We start from the raw sequence: 19,166 nt of genomic DNA, 5'->3' as shown, positions 1-19,166 counted from the left end.
CTATAATATTGTGATGTATTCAGGGTCAACATTTACCTATAAGGACAAGGGCTCCTTAAACCTTCTAAGGAGTTCAGCTCTTGTCATCTACTTACTTACTCTGTATTCACTTGTTTCTTGATGTTCAGTCTCTGACAGTTACCATTTCTCACTACTGTTTGCCTAGAATAAAAATTCTAGGAAGAGTCAAATGTTCAGAAATAGGGCCTTTGAATGCTAGTAGTTAACCCTTGAACAACACAGGTTGAACTGTGAGGGTACACTCATACATGGATTTTTTTTTTTTTTGGACGCAGTGTCCTGTATTTTCTTTATGATTTTAATAATTTTCTCCAGCTTCATTTTAAGAATACAGTATGTAATAGGGGTGCCTGGCTGGCTCAGTTAAGTACCTGACTCTTGATTTTGGCTCACATCATAATCTCATGGTTTGTGGGTTTAAGCCCCACATTGGGCTCCATGCTGACAGTGCAGAATCTGCTTAGGATTCTCTCTGCTCTTCCCCTGCCCCCCCGCACAAACTTTATATATACTTTTTATACTGTATTTTTTTTTTTTTTTTAAGTATGTGTTGAGTGTTATCAGTAAGGCTTCTGGCTAAGAGTAGGCTATTTATTAGTAGGCTAAGTTTTTGGAGAATCAAGTTATATGTAGATTTTCAACAGCACATGGGGTCAGCACCATATATAGTTGGTTCAAAGGTCAACTGTATATGGATTTACTGAAGCCTATTATTTTAGGTGGTCAAGGCCTTTCTGGCTCCTGGGTCCCTCCCTGGTTGAGATGAACAGAAACCCAGTCTTCAGACAACGAATACTGCTTTATTGTGGCCATGCAATAGGTAATCCAGATAGTTAAGTGTATTTTGGAACTTATCTGTAGCAAAAGAACTACAAGATTCAAAGCCTTTTCTTTTTACCATTGAGAAAAGATATGAAAGCCTCAAATTTGGTGTGGGGGAAATCAAACCTATGACTCCATGTTTTTTGCCTTAATATTTTGTTTCCTGTTTTACATTGCATAAGAGCTAAAACTCTAAAAAGGCTTACATAACTTATTTTAAATAAGTATATATTGAAGGCTAATTAACTTGGAATCTGAAAGGATAAGCATACTATAGAAAATAGCATAACATGTGCATAAAAGTGTCAAGAGGCTATGAGAAGTCCCTGAACTAGGCTAGACAGATTTCTTTCCTTTATCTTCCAAGGATATGCCTTAATGAAGGTAAAGTACTAACTTTTCCATGCAAAGTTGCACAATTACACTGTAAAATCTTTTCCAGGGATCCTAAAATACCAAAGGTCACCTAGTAAGATGTGTAAAATGGCAAAAATAACTCGGATTATAAGAACATTTGTAGAGGATCAATATATCCTTTAAAAAAAAAAACTTGTGAACAGTGGTAGAATAGCTTTAGGCTGTAAGACAAATTTGCCTACACAAAGGTCAGATTCATGCCTTTGGAGATTAGCTCCATGCTTGCTCGAGGTCTATAATGCATATACAAAATGAATGGTTATCTTGGGCCCCCTGGGTGGCTCAGTAGCTTGAGAGTCTAACTCTTGATCTCAGCTCAGGTCATGATCCAGGTGGGATCTGTGCCAAGTGTGGAGACTGCTTGAGATTCTCTCTCTCCCCCCGCCCCCCTCCCCCCCCCTCCCGTCCCTCTCTTCTGCTAATACTTTTTAAAATAAAAAAATTAAATGTTTAGCTCCTTACTTCACCTGTATGTGCAAGCGGCCTATTAGGTCTCCATCTCCTTCACTAGAATGTTTCTCATGAAATACTTAATTTACCTTTTCTTTATCAACATAATGATACCAGGGCAAGATTTCTTTAAAATGCTACAATGTACCACTAGGGAATAGCCCTTCCCTCGCCTAATAAAAAGGATAAATTAAGCATTCAGGAAGCTTTATCCTGGTTAATTTTATCTGCCTTTATTTTTAATTAACTAGAATGTTGAAAAGGCAGCAAACTTACTGTGAAAACCTTCTTGAAATATTCCTCTCTCTTCAGTAAGTGCAGCACATACTTAACAATACATATACTCTTTGATGACTCTTAATATCCTTTCTGGTTCCATTAAATAGCCTCTTAGAATTGAGTTTCAACCTGCAAAGACCTGTCCTAGAATTTTTTCTTTTTTAGCCATCAATCTAAGCAATCATTTTGACATTTGATGGCCTTCTAAATGAAGTCCCAATGTAACCTTAGTTAATACAAACTTTTGGACACTTGGTTCAGGTTAATGAGGGTGGCCTATGCCATATATATTGAAATACAAACATTATTAAACTTGTATTCCTTTCCTATAGAAATCAATTTTTATATTAAAAGTAGAAATGGGTTTAAATTTGTCAGGAGACTCTTGATCAGGAAGGTTGAATAAGGAACTGGAAACCTCTCATTTTTTAGGGGCACCTGGGTGGTTCAGTTGGTTAAGCATCCGACTTCCACTTAGGTCATGATCTCAGGGTTCCTGAGTTCGAGCCCTGCGTCGGGCTCTGTGCTGACAGCTCAGAGCCTGGAACCTGCCTCAGATTCCGTCTCCCTCTCTCTGCCCTTACCCCACTCGTGCTCGGTCTCTCAAATAAACATTAAAAAAATACCTCATTTTAATCAAAAACTGAGAATAAGTCATTTATCCTTTAAAAAGGAATAAGTTATTATGGCTTCATATAAAAGACTACTCTCCCTTATAAGAAGTATGAATATATTAATACGGGACGATAACCTGTCTGCTTACGAGGTTTCTAATCAAGTTTCCCCTTTGAAGTAGGCATTACTGCACGGAAGCGTCTCAGTCATTATTCACAGCTACCAGTATTTTTGGCTCTTCTTATTCACAAGTACTGCACAAATAAGGTTCCACATTCCAGAATGTAGAACTTGTAAGGAAGGTTACTACACACTTATTAATGAATGAGGGAAAACTGTATTATGCCTTTTGCAAATATTTTAAAGTTAATATAGCTAAAAACTTAAGACTGAACATTTGAGTTCTCATTAAACCAAACATAAAATTTGTCCTCGTATATTTTTTTAAATGTTTATTTTTTGAGAGAGAGTGTGTGTGAGCAGGGAAGGGACAGAGAGAGGGAGACACAGAATGTGAAGCAGGCTCCAGGCTCTGAGCTGTCAGCACAAAACCGATGCAGGGCTTGAACCCATGAACCGCGAGATCATGACCTGAGCTGAAGTCAGACGCTTAACCGAGCACAAGCTACCCAGGCACGCCATCCTCATATTTTTAATGCATCTTCCAAATCCTAATGAACAGAACTTTCGGCAAGTACCATAAAGAATGTAAAAAAAACAAAGCCTTTGACTTCTCCCAACAGAATATACTGCTTGAAGATAATTTCATTGGTACTCACTAGTAATAAACATTTTCTTGATATTACTATTTCAATCCTAGATTAGGCAAAACCTACAATTCAGAGTGCTATGCTACTGATACCACTATACATAGGTATTACCATCCCTCTTTTCTGGCAGATGAGAAAATAAAAACACTCGGAACCGATGTTTTAGAAGATCAAGACATTTAACAAACTTTAAACACATATACACTCTGATTTCTAAACAAGAAATGGAACCTAATTGACCAAAATAAAAAAGGTGGGAAGAATGGGGAAACTCTTGTTATTCATAGTACTTTTTATGTACTGTCAGTAAAAAACACAATTGTGTAATATAGGTATCTTCACAGCATGAGATAAATTTTCTTCAGAGAAAAAGTCACCAAAATTATGGCATTGAAGCCAATTTTTAAAACTTTTATTGATTTCAAATTCAAAACAAAATCCAGTTTGAACCACAAAATTCAGTTTGAACCACAAGTGGGAATACAGTGTGTTCAAGATATTTCTAAAGCTATTATTCTACATAATGATGAAACAGCATTGCATAATATGAACTTTTCATTCCGGTAGTTTATAGATTTTCTTAGGCAGAATTAAATTTTTTAACACCACTTAATAGGACTTCACAAAAAAGATATTTTTTAAATGACTTGCCAAATTTATCATTATGAGTTTTAAAACAAGTCTATAAATGGGTAAAGAAGCAAGCAAAATCTTCACTTTTATGTTTGCAAGGCTCTGCCTTTAAAGCAAGAAGAGTAGATTATGTCTTTTTTGTTGAAAACTTTTTGTACTTAAATCTCACAAGTGTGTTGGCACTTAGAAATCCACATACTGTATTTCATCAGATTCTGATCAACCTGATTTTGTGTAATGCTAGTTCTACAAGGTACAGAAATTCCCCATTGCTCCTAATGCCAGGGGACTAACCCGAAGTTATTATTCCACTCTTATCTGTGCAGAAAAGTCTGTTGATCTTTTAACCAGCCCTCTGCCTTACCTGATGCCAAAGAGAAAAGAGACTGGAAAGATTCTTGCTGCCCTTGGAGCAAGAGACAACACAGGGAGGGGAGAATTTAGCTGTTGATGGGTTTAGCACATATCTAGATGTATGCCCTGGAACACAACACTGCCTCCAAGATCCTCTTTAAGTCATTTCTTAACACTATAAACTATATGGTGTTCTTAAGTCTGTATCGTCAAACAGAAGCTTCTGTTACAGTAATTAATCTGTCTCTGGAACAAAGTTTCTTTTAAGGAAAAACACTACTGACTACCTAATGTGATTGCCAAATGTAGAGCTTGTTTTAAATGTGACTCAGAGTCCTCTAGAATGCCATGGCAACTACTGTGAGTCTGCTTATTAACAAAAAGGAAGAAAAAGAGGACTAATTTTATAGATAAATGTAAGGATGAATTACTGAAGTTCCAAAATCAAAGTCTGATTCTAAACACAGTAACAAAGAAATTTTTCCATTCAGGATTAAGATGTCTTTAAGAGTTGCAACGATTTTGGAGGTCATCCAGCCCAACTTCCATCCAGATATCACGCCTCTCACATATAGTAGTCTTCTGAATTATAAAAATTTATAAAGTTATTTTTTTAAAAAAAGCTACATAAATAAAAATTATACATATAGAAATATCTATTCAGCAATGCCATAATTTAAATATTCAAATCAAACTGGGTAGAATTGGTTACTTCTCACCCCCACAGACTGTATTTACACACTAACACATCAAATTACATTTAAACAACAATAGTACTAACTGGACTAAAATGGAGAAAAAGTGTTCTAACACAGTCCCTAATATTTTCATAAACATAAAACTGCAAGTCACCAATGTGAATTGTATCTCCAACTGTCAAAAAAAAAACTGTAAGTAACTTGCTAACCTGGAATTGGGTCTCTCGTTTAAGGTTTGATTCTGGAATGTAAATACGGTTTTTCAAAGTAATAAAATCTCTTGTATGTAGTCTATACATACTAATCGTTTACAGGGACTGTGAATCTATATAGCATCACAAATGGGAAGCTCTAGTGACTAACGAAGTATGTCCAACACAGAAAATAACTCTTTATTCAGTCAAAAGTATAAAAGGTTTGACCTTATTTGAAATATGAAAAAGCTGAGTACTTGAAAGATCTATGAAAATACTCAGCAAAGATACTATGAAAAATTGAAAAAGTAACTTTTTTTCTCAAAAAATTGAGGCCACAGTATGTAACAGAACTTATTGCTATTTGAAATATCATTAAAAATAGGTTCATATATAGAAGAGATCATACTTTACTAATATAAAACGATATGCTCCTTTTAGAAGACATACTCTCTAGATCTCATTTCTAAAACTCTGTATTTTCTCATTTCCAAAATTTCTGTATATATCTAATCAAACTGACCTTACCAAAATCCCACAAATTATAAATCAATTAAAGTTCTGATCTCATTAATTTTAGCTTGTTTCATTTCATTAGCATTTGTTTTTTTAGTTCCAAAGGCTCCAGCAGCAAGTTCTCTCTTTGTGTTTTGTATTTTCAGCATATTTTCTTCAACAGAATCCTTCACAATGAACTTTAAAAAGAAAAAAAAAAAAAATGGTAAGTACTTTTAGGTTACAATATTTAAAATCTTCAATGTAAAAAAAAAAAAAAAAAAAATTAAGACATGATAAAATCTTGGTCCACTATAAGGAAATCTGCTTTTCTACTGTATTACAAAGCTTTTAAAATTGCTCAATAATCTATTATAAACTATTTAGCTCTTTTTTTTCCTCAATATGCAGTGAGTATATTCAGAACATGACATAGTAACTACAGCTGAACACTGCTTTCCCTCATCACTCAGTATGGCTTTCTTGTATAAAGAATATGGCTGTAAGGCCATAAAGTTACATCTTTACAACAGCACCAAAACCAGCAAACTTTATAGGCAACTCTGTAACTGGAATTAGCAATATAAATTTAGCATTATATTTAAATAGCCAAATGAGATTTTCCAAGAAATGGAATAAGCCTTTACCTGGTTTAACCTACAATCTGAAAAAGTTAAAGAGAAAAAAGATGCCTAAGAAGAATTTCTGATAGGGGCGCCCTGGGTGGCTCAGTCAGGTTAAGTGTCCAGTTTTGACTCATGTCATGATCTCATGGTTTCCATGAGTTCAAGCCCCACATTGGGCTCTGTGTAGAGCTCAGAGCCTGGAGCTTGCTTCAGATTCTGTGTGTCCCTCTCTCTCTGCCTTTCTCCCACTCATGCGCTCTCTCAAAAATAAAAAAATTAAACATTTCTGATAAAAACCTTGATTAAAAAATATCCTCATTAACCTACAAATAAATGTCCTCAATCTTAAATGTATCCCACTAGAACTTTACCAAGTACAGTACACTTAAAACAATAAAAGGAACAGGTCAAGAATGATTACTATCACTACTACTATTCAACATTGTGTAGAGATCCCAGTAACTGTAATAATTAAACAAGATGAACTATACAATGTGAAAAGACCTAAGTAGAGAGACATACTAAATTCTTGTATGGGAACACTCCTTATTTATAAAGGAGACCATTCTCAAATTGATCATAAATTCAATAAACCCCAAAAAAGATTTCTTAAATGGGATCTGGTAACTTATAAATCCACAGTTCAATTCAAGAGTAAATAATCATATTAACCAATCTTGAAAAAAAAGGGTTAATGAGAACACTTTGTCCTGCTAGTTATCAAAGCATACTTTAAAAAACCATAATAATTATTAAAGTGATATTGTCCTGAGCTTAGGAAAAGAAATTAGTGAAACCGGAACACAGGAGCAAAAGTCCAGAAAGAGACTCACGTTTATATATATGAACTTGTTTATGATAAAAGTGACACTTCAAATAAGGAGAAAAAAAGGATATACTTTAGAAAAAAAAAAAAGATGGAGCACACCGCTCTTCATTTGAAAAAAGAAGCATATCATGACTCCTAAAAGATAAAACATTTTAAAAGAATATGGGAGGGATTTGTTTTTAAATTCGAAGATAAATTCTAAGATCTTAAAATCCATAAGGTATTTTTAAAAAGCTGACCTGTTTTAAAATCATAAAAAACACAACCAGTTCAAAGGAAAAGCTTGATAACAAACCGTCTGCAATATACCTACCAAATTTTAAATCAGACTGTATTAAAGAGTCCTTTATTTTATAAGACTATATTTTTACTTCATGAAAACTGGGCAAACACCAATTCATAGAAAAAAATATTAACAGATAAGCGAAATATAAATATACTCAAAGTCTTAGGTATACGTAAATTGAAAGGGGACTTTTAAAAAAAATTTTTTAATGTTTATTCATTTTGTGAGAGAAAGCATGAGCTCTTGGGAGAGGGACAGACAGAGATAGGGAGACACAGAATCTGAAACCGGCTCCAGGCTCTGAGCTGTCAGCACAGAGCCCCGACGTGGGACTCGAATTCATGAACCATGAGATCACGACCTGAGGTGAAGTCAGATGCTTAACCAACTGGGCCACGTAGGTGCCCTTAAAGGGTACCTTTTTGACCATCACGTAAGGAAAAATTTATATCATGCTTATATATCATTAAGCCTATTTTGAAAACAACTTGAAAGCTGTAAGAGTTCTAAATCCAGAATTCTAGTTTCCTTAACCTATCCTGAAGAAGTACTTTTATGTAATATAATGTCAATTATGGCACTGTTTTTTTTTTTAATTTTTTTTTTTTAACGTTTATTTATTTTTGAGACAGAGACAGAGCATGAACAGGGGAGGGGCAGAGAGAGAGGGAGACACAGAATCGGAAGCAGGCTCCAGGCTCTGAGCCATCAGCCCAGAGCCCGACGCAGGGCTCGAACTCACAGACCGCGAGATCGTGACTTCAGTTGAAGTCGGACGCTTAACTGACTGAGCCACCCAGGCGCCCCTGGCACTGTTTTTATTAGCAAAACATTAGACTAGTTAAAGAACTTATGATGTATCTATATGCAGATGTTAAAAGAAAATGGCTTTGTAGGGTCATCAAATACACAGAAAGCAGAAGGTTGTTTGCTGAGGGCTGAGTTTCAAGTTGCGATGAAAAAGTTCTGGAGATGGATGATGGTGATAACTGCACGACAGTATGGAAGTAAGTACTGCCACTGAACTGGACACTTCACAGTATTTACTTCAGCTATTTTTATGTATACTTTACTAGTATAGGAAAAAAAAAGAATAGGCTCTATATGTACTTATATGGTAGTTCCCAATATATACTGCTAAGGGAGAAAAATAAAAGTATGATCCCATTTACCTTAAAAGAAATTTTTTAAAGGAGAGGTGTATACATACAAATAAATCTATGTAAAGTAGAGAAAGGGACTTTGAATAACATGTTAAACTACTGATGGTGGTTTCCTCTAGAGGAGATTAAAGGTGATCTTCATATTTTGTTCTGCATAATTCTGCAATCTTATAATAATATATTCATACATTTTTTTGTGTAATTTTAAAAACCAAATCAACTTAATTTTAAAACACATGGCTTAAAAACTCACTTTTGTGATGATAACTTCTTGCTTCTGGCCAAGTCTATGGCATCTGTCAAAGCACTGATCTTCAGCAGCTGGATTCCAGGCCTAACAAGAATATGAACGGCTTTATTACCACCCTGATCTGTGAGTTTTCTGCACATATCCTTTCATTTCAGTATTACTCATTTATCTATTACTGACTCAAATTTCTCTAACTGAATTAGATACTGACATAAATGCTCTGGGAACCCCACCAGCCCTGCTACTATGACCAGCAGCTACTCTCCATCATTTCACTCCACTGCTTCTAGTATCCAATAACAGTGCCTGATGCATAGAAAGCACCCAGCATTAGTGATTAAGTCATCGAATAGTATCTTTTCTTTTTCATTTTGAAGTTGATGTATGTTTAACAAAGGAATAAAAGGTTACACATCCTCTTAAATGGCTTAATTTACATCAGAAAAGATACATAATTGGGTCCATTTATGAAAAAAAGTTTTCTTTTTGCTGTTTTTTTTTACTTCCATTTGTTAAAAGTCCTAAAACTAATGGCTCTGTTGATGTAATTTTTTGTATCTATATTTGAATGTGACTTCAAAATTGAACTAAAAGTAACATTAAACAAAGGCATTCTCATGGAGACTTTTTTTTTTTTTTTAAAGAGAGAGCTGTGGAGAGGGGCAGAGGGAGAGAGAGAATCAGAGAATCTTAAGTAGGCTTCATGCTGGGGGCGGGGTCTCCATCCCACAACCCTGGGATCATGACCTGAGCTGAAATCAAGAGTTGGATGTTCAACCGAGCCACCCAGGCACCTGTTTGGGGACTGTCTTAAAGTGAAGACTAAAACAATGAAGCGAAGAAAAGAATAAGCAGAAACATATAGAGTTCTTCAGTCTAGAAATACAGGAGTCAAATGGTTTGGAAATACTATCATGAACTATCAGTGTAGGGATCATTAAATTTTAAACTATGGGATGATTCTTGAAGCTGAAAATGGGTTGTTGAGGGAAAAGTAACATTTACACAGCAAAGTACTATCTGAAAATGAAACAAAATCATAAATGCACATGTAAGTAAGTTTATAGTAGGATTCATACTCAGGCTGTTACTTTCTTCTATTTAAAGTTCCTTTGAGCTCTAGGGAAAAGGAGATTTTACTACTGTTGTAATCTGAGTTTTGGGTGGTTTTTGTACAGAAATCAGATTTTAAGGAAATATTTAGCTTATGGTTTTCTAAAACTGATAATCATATTTTGTACATATTTTGTATTTCACAATTGGACACGCTTAGAAACCGTTATACCAAGAGCCCAGGTAAAATGTTCTTTCTGTTGTATTTTATCTGGGAACCTTCTAATGAGCTGACAATATACGTATAGTATGACTACCAGGAATCTAAATTTATCTCATGATCTAAAACTGACAGTTTTCATTCTCACATGTACTGATGAAGGAAGGTAATTAGCTTTATCAAAAGTTCATAATCAAACATTTAAAATACACCTTAGCCCTTATGCAATATTCCATGAAAAGGTCAAAGATTTTCATGAGTTATTTTCCTGGAACGTGGCTTCCATTTCAAAGTTAGAAACATTTAAAATGTTCAATGAAAATCAATCTATGAATTACTAAAACATTCCAGAAGTTTTTGTAAACTGATAAAAGAATATAGTTTTTGATCATCAGTTTTATAAAACTATATTTGGTATCAATCTTTTCCTTATCAGATATTAAGATTATAACCGAAGAGAAAAATAATTTGGGAATCTGTCCAAAAATCATCTTTTAAGAATATCATCAGGTTAGTTAAGACTCTAGCAAAGATTTAAGACTTCATCCACAAAACTAACGCAAGAAAACACAACAGACCACTCATCCATGACATTAATGTCTGTGAATGCCAAAATATGGCTCTGGCTAGTATTGAACTGGGTGGGTGTTATTACCCTCAGGTGAGGAAAAAGTCTTGGTAAGAGGTGCGTTCATACATAAACTAGATGGCCTAACCAGAAGAACTCAAATTTGTAGCTCAGTAAACTTGGTTATGAAATTTTCTGAGTTTCAGGCAACAAGCTCTAAAACCACAAATCTCAAATCTATGAATCACAGAAATAGCAAATACGGTTGCCTCTAGCCCAAACAGAACCCAGTACAAATTAGAAACTAAATTAGTCCAGAATGCCTGCAGCTCAAACAGCCTCTTTGAGCAATTAGAACAAGGTGCTGCTCCTCTGTGGATGTTCCTCCTAGGTCAGTTTAGTGAGTAAAATTCAGTCTGAATTTTAGCTCCCACTCTACAGCTAAACCTATATTATACCAACCACAAGTGACTGCACCCTATTAGACGCTAGAATTTATCCAAAATATTCCATGAATGGTATTAGTTTCTAAAATTGTGATGCTGGACACCTGCACCTGAATCACATATGGTCTGTATTAAAACAGCTTCCTGGGTCACATCTAAGAACTCCTAAATCTCTGAGGATAGAGGTCAGAAATTACATTTTACCTAATTCTTTGCACATTAAAAATTGAGACTATTAGCACCATGATGGTAGCTACTTTGTCTACCTTGTTTATAGCCAGATTCCTAGTGCCTGTAAGACTCCTTGACACAACATAGGACTGCATTATTTGTTGGCCAAATGGATGAAACCACTACATTAAAAGCATGACAGATAACAGAAACTAACTGCATATATATAGAAGTAGAAAACTGCAGCACACAAATTAAAAACATGGACTTTGATGGGCAAGTTATTTTACTTCTCTGTGCTTCAGTTTCCTCACCTGTAAAGTAAGGACAGTAATACATTGACCTCATAGGGATATTGTGACAATTTCATTTGATATATGTAAAGTGCTTAAGAAAAAGCCCTCAATACACATTTACTAAGTTATCATCTATTTCTAAAGTTTGCCTCAGAGTTTTCACAATCAATTATAACTATAAAGGTATTTACCAAACAGTTCATTTTTTAAAAAAGTTTAAAATCTACAGAACTACTTACTGGATCCATTAAAAACACGCGAGAAGCTGCAGAAAGATTTAAACCAACTCCACCTGCTTTCAAAGATAGAAGCATTATAGTTGGAGATCCTGCTTCAGTGTTTTGAAAACACTGAATTGATTCAACTCTTTTCTTCTGTGCCATAGAACCATCCAAACGAGTAAACACAAATCCAGAGGCTCTAATGGAAGGACAAAAGAGACAAGTAACACCTTCTATACTATTTTAAAAACATGTTAATTACAAATTTCATTCAACCAATTCTTCCACTCATTTATTCTGACAAATATTTACTAACCACCAGTCAGTATTTTTTCTGATAAATTCAGGACTTATCTTTAAAATCCTATGCTCCCAGGAAATATTGTGACTCTATCATTTTACATAGTTCAATGAAATGACTGTAACTGGTAAGACAATTATTTTTTGCTATCCCTATCAAAACACTTACATAAAATCCTTTTACTCAAAGTGAGAAACAATACTGAATTTACCTGAGTGGTGTTTCTATTAAAGACAGGAATGTTGTAAACTGAGAAACAACTAAACTTTTTATGTTGGGGTTCTTCTTTCTTAAGTCAATCAATGCATGCATTAGTGCATTAATCTGCAAAAAAAATTAGAACACCTGTTGGATTCCATTTTGAATAGGCAAAATACGTATAATTTTTTTATTAGGAAAAGAAAGGCCCTGCCCCATTATTTCCCTAAAAATGCAAAAGTAAAAGACAATGTTTTTAAAAACACTGAAAAAATGCACTCATAAACTGAAGCTTCTTTGCTCTCAAATGCACCACTAGAAAATTAAAAAGTTAACACTAACAGAGCATAATATTTAAATGACAGGATGAAAAGAATTATTTTAATAAATGGTATCCTTATATAAATATAAAACAAATACTCAAATATTTGCCCATGTATATTTTACCTTTGAACTGGATGTCCATTCCATATTAGACTTTTTTTCAGTGTCACATGCCAATTCTTCTGGAGGACATTCTAATAAATTGTCTCCATGTATATCATTTCTGCATAAAGGACATTTAGCATGTGGCTATATAAGAAAAGAATAAGATATGAATGAAGCTTATCAGAGGAACAAATATCAACTTACCTAAAATTTTTTATCAAGTTTATTTGAGAGAGAGCAAGTGAGCGCACGATGGTGGGGCAGAAAGAAAATCCCAAGCAGGCTCTGCACCATCAGCACAGAGCCAGACATGGGGCTCAAACTCACGAACCGTGAGATCATGACCTGAGCTAAAATCAAGGGTGTTTTACCTCAGATGTTTGACCGACTGAGTCACCCAGGTGCCCCAACTTACCTCAATTTTTAAAAAGCATGGTAAATTCTAAAACCTTAATAGCTAGCATTTTATTAGACTTTTTAGATTCATCCACTTGAGATAAATCTGTACATGCTAAACTCCAGGCAGATGTAATGTTCTAATGTGTCAAGTGGGACTGGGTAAAAAAAAGGAGCAAAAAGTATGTCATCTTGACTAGCAACAGGAGCTTGAAACAAATATTATAATATAGTTTACCCTTGAACATGGGTATGAGGATTTTTTTTCAGTAAATACAGTACAGTACTATAAATGAATTTTACGATTTTAGTATTTTCTCTTTACTGTAAGAATACCACATATAATATATAACAAAGATATGTGTCAACTGTTTATGTTATCAGTAAGGCTTCCAGTCAACAGTAGGCTATTAGTAGTTAAGTTTTAGGGCAGATTTTTTGCACAGGGGGTTAGCACCCCAACCCCTGCCTTGTTCAGGGTGAAGTGTACTATTTGCAGACAAGTAAAGAAATCAGAAATAATAGTATCTTGAACCTAACTACATTACAGCACACTAGTTGAAACTGTTCTTTAGGGAAAAAAAAAAAAATTTCTGGGGCACCTGGGTGACTCTGTTGGTTCAGTGTCCAACTTTGGCTCAGGTCATGATTTCATGGTTTGTGAGTTTGAGCCCTGCATCAAGCTCTCTGCTGTCAGCACAGAGCCTGCTTTGGATCCTCTATTCCCCTCTCTCTCTGCCCCTCCCATCCTGCTTCTCTCTCTCTCTCAAAATAAATAAATAAACTTAAATTTTTTTTTTCCTTTTTAGATGGCTTACAAAGCTAGTCAAGACCTGTTAAATCCTATCAGGCTCATTTTTTGTGTCCATTTGTACCAACACAAGCTAATAAACAGTCTCCAAAATAACTACATACCAAATACTATTATAATAAAAAAGATTGTGAAACTAAAACAATGTTAAAAGTCAGCTTAGTGGTGTTAGCTTTGGGGAGGAGGGAGGAGGTAAATGATTGGAAGGGGACACAGGGAGACCAGAGTAGTAAATGAATGTGTTTACTTCATAATTCACTCAACTGCACAATCATGACTTAGGCATTTTTTCCTACAAGTATACCAATAAAAATGTTTAAAAAAAAACTCTACCTCAGCTGAAGAACTGCTTAAAGGATTATTCCACTTCAAAAATTCTACCATATCTAAGAATCTAGACCTACCTTATCCAATAGCCAATAAACACATGTGGCAAGCCCCTGAAATGCAGCAAAGGCAAACTGAGATGTGCTGTAACTGTACAATACCACACTCTGAACACTTAAAGTAAAAAAATCATGTAAAAATCTCAATTTTAGATATACTGGATAAACAAAAATGTCACTAACTGCACCTATTTCTACTAGAAAGTTTAAAATTACCTTTGTGTCTCACATTACTGATCCATTTATTGGATAGCAATGATCTTAACAGTAGAACTAGGATATTAACTGTGAACATGCCTCCAAATGTGTGGTGTCTTTTTATGTTTAAAAGGACTTAATTATAAGAAACAGATTATCTATAAAATACTGACATAATTAACCATAAAAGGTGCACTAGTAAGTCTAAGTAAATCCAACTCTTTACAATCTGTTGGACTTCGGTTTTCATTACACTCAAGACTCACTAGTGCACCATTCCATCAAACACTGACTCTGTACCTAGCATAAACTAACCTGCTCGTTCTGAATGACTTGGCAAATACAGGGCTTACAAAAGACATGTGCACAATGTGTTATGACAGGAACCGTTAAAGAATCCAAGCAAATTGCACATTCTTCATCAGAACCTGAGCTCAGAATTAACTTCATCTTCCTTATTAACTTCTTTCGTAGTTCTTCAGGTGTATCATTTCCTAGAGAAAAGGCTGAAAAATTAATTTCACAGCAAGATTTGTAATATGACTAGACAAGTTAATCTTCCTTATATGGGGAAAAGTTTTGCTTGGGTAGTCCTTATTTAGGTTTTTTCTATCATAGGCAAAAAGCATGGTTTAAATTAAAAAAAAATTCAGATGCTAGAATAGTAGCTAACCCACATAATATACCTTACACAACAGCATCATTATAGTCTGCACATACTACCACAGAATAAAAAGCAAATCCAATTTGTCACTGTTATCTGTCACTGGAAATCCTGGAAGACATCATTATTACTCCATTTCATTGGTAAGAATTTGTGGGTATATTCTTGAGTCCTATTCTAAAAACAATGTTCATCTGACGAATAAGAAACTGTATTCAGGTAATATGAAAAATTTCTCATCCTGATTTAAATATCCCTAACCAATATAATAGTGTAAACCAATCACATCTACTTACCTGAGGGACCACTGGAAGACACTGCATTCGTAAGAAGATGAGTATGACAACAAATCTGCCGCAATCTAAGCAAAAGACCCAGGACATCTGCATAGTGTGCAAGGACAGTCCCTTCATTAAAATACCTAGAGATAAAAATGTTAAATATTATGAAGGCCTTTAAACAATATTATTCCCTATTCTAAAATAGTGGAATAAAAATGGCATTGTTCCCTTCTTCTCTGGAAATCAAAACAGTGGAAAACAGAAAAGCAAACCACCTTTAATGAAATAAGAGACTTGTAACAATGAAGCAAGATATATGAGAAATGGCTGCCAGTTACAATAGAAGTTGGATAGAAGATACCGAGAGAGATGACTGCAGATCTCAAAGAGACCTGCCAGAGCACAGTTCTTCAAAACAGATGGCACAACCCTTAGGGGAAAATCAACATGTTTCATATGCAAAAACAGAACAGGGTACATGGCTGTGGTCTGAACTTCCCTGGACAAGTTTTATACCAAAGAGAGAAGACCAGCTAAATAAGGAAATACAACAGACCTACTGTGTTTACAGAAAAGATTATGGGCATAAAATTCCATATTACAAGGAATCTACAGCTTCTGATCTCTGTTGTATAAGCACAAATAAAACCTAAAAGGCTCATATATAACCCTGAGTCATAATTTATATAGGGATACTTCCTACTAGTCTGTGACATAGCTGTGGCCCTCCCCCTTCATATTAACTTCTTATAAATAGTCCAGAAAGAACTCGAGACATTCAAATATAATAACCAGCAAAGAGCAAGGGAGGAACAAATGGCACTGAAAGAAAACTCACCAAAAAAATGTTGCCACAGAGCAAATAAAAATTATGAACAAGGATACTGCCATGATTTACTATCATGGCAAAACAAATGAAAACTGAGGTGGTACAGTTCAGAAGTGTGAAAGAGAAAAGTGAACCATCAGAGAAATGAAAGCCACATTGCAATCAGCATAAAAGAGACAAGCCACTGACATAAACATAAACAAGAATGTGGGAAACAGAAAGATAAAAAATAAAATTAAACAGGGGCGCCTGGGTGACTCTGTCAAGAGTCCAACTTCAACTCAGGTCATGATCTCCCAGCTCGTGGGTTCGAGCCCCGTATCAGGCTCTGTGCTGACAGCTCAGAGCCTGGAGCCTGCTTCACATTCTGTGTCTCCCCCTCTCTCTGCTCCTCCCTCACTTATGCGCTCTCTCAAAAATAAACTTAGAAAAAATAAAATTTAACAGAAAGATATAAAGGATTAGAATAAAATGATACCAATGGAAAACAAAAAAACATCTAAAACATACAAAGATAAAAAAATGGAACAGAAAACAACATTTAAAGAAAACTTTCCAGGAAAAGGAGGAGGTGGAAAAGCCCAGAATCTACAGATTTAAACAGTATCACATGTTCCAGAAAAAAATCAAGAGAGAGAGGTCTTGGTGCTGGACTTTAAAGAAAAACCTAAAATAAAATCAGGGTTTTCAATAGAAACATCCAACAGAAAATTCAGCAGGACAATGACAGGTTTCTGAAAGAAGAATGGGTAATCCAAAAATTATATACAATCACATTTATAAGTATATTAAGGCAATAGAAGAAGTACAGCTTAATGATTAGGAGCACAGACTCTAGAGCTAGACTGAGTTGAAAACCTGGCTCTGCCAATTTAACTGTGAAACTTTAGGTAGGTTTTTCTTTTTTTTATGTTTATTTTTGAGAGAGAAAGACACAGAGCATGAGTCGGGGAGAGGCAGGGAGAGAGAAAGACACAGAATCCAAAGGAGGCTCCAGTCTCTGAGCTGTCAGCACAGAGCCTGACTTAGGGATCTAACTCACAAACTGTGAGATCATAAGCTGAGGCGAAGTTAGACACTTAACTAACTGAGCCACCTAGGTGCTCCGGGTAGATTTTTAACCTGTGTCTTCAGCTGTCACATCTTTATGAGGTATGTATTATTACCATGACACTATAAGACAGTTGTATTAAAAAAAGTTAATACATGGAAAACACTCAGAATAGTGTCTGGACTATGGTTAAGTCATATATCTATCCATCTATCTATCTGCTGTTACTATTAGTAATAGTAGTATTATGTCAACAAATAATTCTAAATAGTCAACAGTACAAAGAAGAGGCAATATAATATAAAGGTTAAACTCACAAGCTCTAGAACCAAACTGCCTGAATCTAAATACCAGCTCTGTCATTCACTAGCTGTGTGACCTAGTACAAGTTACTGTGCCTCAGACTCTTTATCTAGAAAATGTGGGTAATCATTGTATTGACTTGGTAAGATTGTTGTGAATTAAAACATATAAGCACTTGAATGCATAACATCTAGTAAGTGCTCAATAAATGTTACTAAATGTATTACATAGTAAGAAAATACTTTTAGGGGCGCCTGGGTGGCTCAGTCAGTTAAGCATCCAACTTTGGCTCAGGTTATGATCTTGCGGTTCTTGAGTTCGAGCCCCACGTGCTGACAGCTCAGAACCTGGAGCCTGCTTTGGATTCTGTCCCTCCCCTGCTCATTCTCTCTCAGAAATAAACAAACATTTAAAAAAGAAAAAGAAAACTTTTAAAACAATCTATTTCTTTTCTGCGGTTTCAATAGTTAACTCTTCTCAACATTTTCAAATAGAATAACCTTTACAACTAGTCTATTCCTTGGCATGGTCACTTACTACACTAATAGTCAGCATTTCCGTTTAACCGATCTCTTTTGAGTCCCAGATAAGAGTAGAAGCCTCCACCACTCCTCTTCCACCAGCCACTCCTGTCTTCCTTGTTAGCTCTCTTCTCATCCAGTCTCATGCTTTAATTACCATCTACACACAGGTGACTTTCAAACTTACATTAAGAACTTTCCCATGAACACTAGTTTCCTATATATGAGACATCTCCACTTAGAAGTTTCACAGGCATCAGTCAATGGGTAGAAAACTGAACTTCCGATCTTTCCTGAAAAAACTCTGCTCCTCCCACAGACCTATTTCTGCAAATGGTAATTTCAACTTTCTAGTCACATTCATGTGAAAAAGCTCAGTGTTATCTTTGACTCCTGTCTCCCTCCCCATCAGCAAGTTCTGTTGGCTCTGCCTTCAAACTATGACAGAATCCAACCGTTTTTCACCCCCTTCATCACCACTCTACTGTAGTGAAAACCACCATGATCTCTTACTTTGACTACTGCCACTCTTCTCCCTATCTATGCCCGTACTCCTAGAATCTAAATCTTAACACAGCAGTCAGTGATCCTTTTAAAATATAAGTAAGATTATATCACTCTCCTGGCTCAAAACCCTTCAAAGTTTTCTAAACTAAAGAAAGTAAGAGCCAAAGTCCTTGAAATATGCAGTAATGCCTTACAAAACCACCATGTAGTCCCCACTCCAATCTCTCTCTGACATCACTGCTATTCCATCTAGCTCATATCATCCAGCCACACTTGCCTCCGTTGCTTTCTAAGCTCACCAAACATGCTCCCAACTCAGGGTCTTTATACTTGCTGTTCCCTCTGAAATGTCCCCAATTCCAGTCTCTTTTAGACCTATTCCCACATATCACCTCAGTAAGGTCTTCACTGAAT

The 19,166-nt window shown here is 35.4% G+C and overlaps 1 protein-coding gene and 1 long non-coding RNA gene across 5 annotated transcripts in view; one reads left to right on the top strand and one right to left on the bottom strand.

The window, feature by feature from the left end:
- The first annotated feature begins 523 nt into the window (after positions 1 to 523).
- Positions 524 to 8,896, top strand: LOC122229500. The gene is made up of 3 exons (XR_006207005.1): positions 524 to 841; positions 5,916 to 5,974; positions 8,386 to 8,896. It is a non-coding gene; the product is annotated as an uncharacterized LOC122229500 (long non-coding RNA).
- The window catches only part of HLTF (helicase like transcription factor), a 97,973-nt gene continuing 82,563 nt past the window's right edge, over positions 3,757 to 19,166 (bottom strand). For 2 of the 4 annotated variants that reach the window (XM_042954684.1, XM_042954685.1), the window contains 7 exons: positions 15,557 to 15,681; positions 14,912 to 15,102; positions 12,824 to 12,949; positions 12,390 to 12,502; positions 11,896 to 12,076; positions 8,906 to 8,986; positions 3,757 to 5,948 (listed from right to left, as the gene is read on the bottom strand). In XM_042954684.1, coding sequence (XP_042810618.1) covers positions 5,796 to 5,948; positions 8,906 to 8,986; positions 11,896 to 12,076; positions 12,390 to 12,502; positions 12,824 to 12,949; positions 14,912 to 15,102; positions 15,557 to 15,681 — 970 coding nt within the window. In that variant the 3' untranslated portion in view covers positions 3,757 to 5,795. The remainder of the gene's footprint in view (positions 5,949 to 8,905; positions 8,987 to 11,895; positions 12,077 to 12,389; positions 12,503 to 12,823; positions 12,950 to 14,911; positions 15,103 to 15,556; positions 15,682 to 19,166) is intronic. The other 2 variants (XM_042954688.1, XM_042954689.1) reach the window with 1 other exon arrangement.

This window comes from Panthera leo, chromosome C2, assembly GCF_018350215.1.
Source record: "Panthera leo isolate Ple1 chromosome C2, P.leo_Ple1_pat1.1, whole genome shotgun sequence".
Classification (NCBI taxonomy): Eukaryota; Metazoa; Chordata; class Mammalia; order Carnivora; family Felidae; genus Panthera; species Panthera leo.
This window is presented reverse-complemented; position numbering and strand designations above follow the sequence as displayed.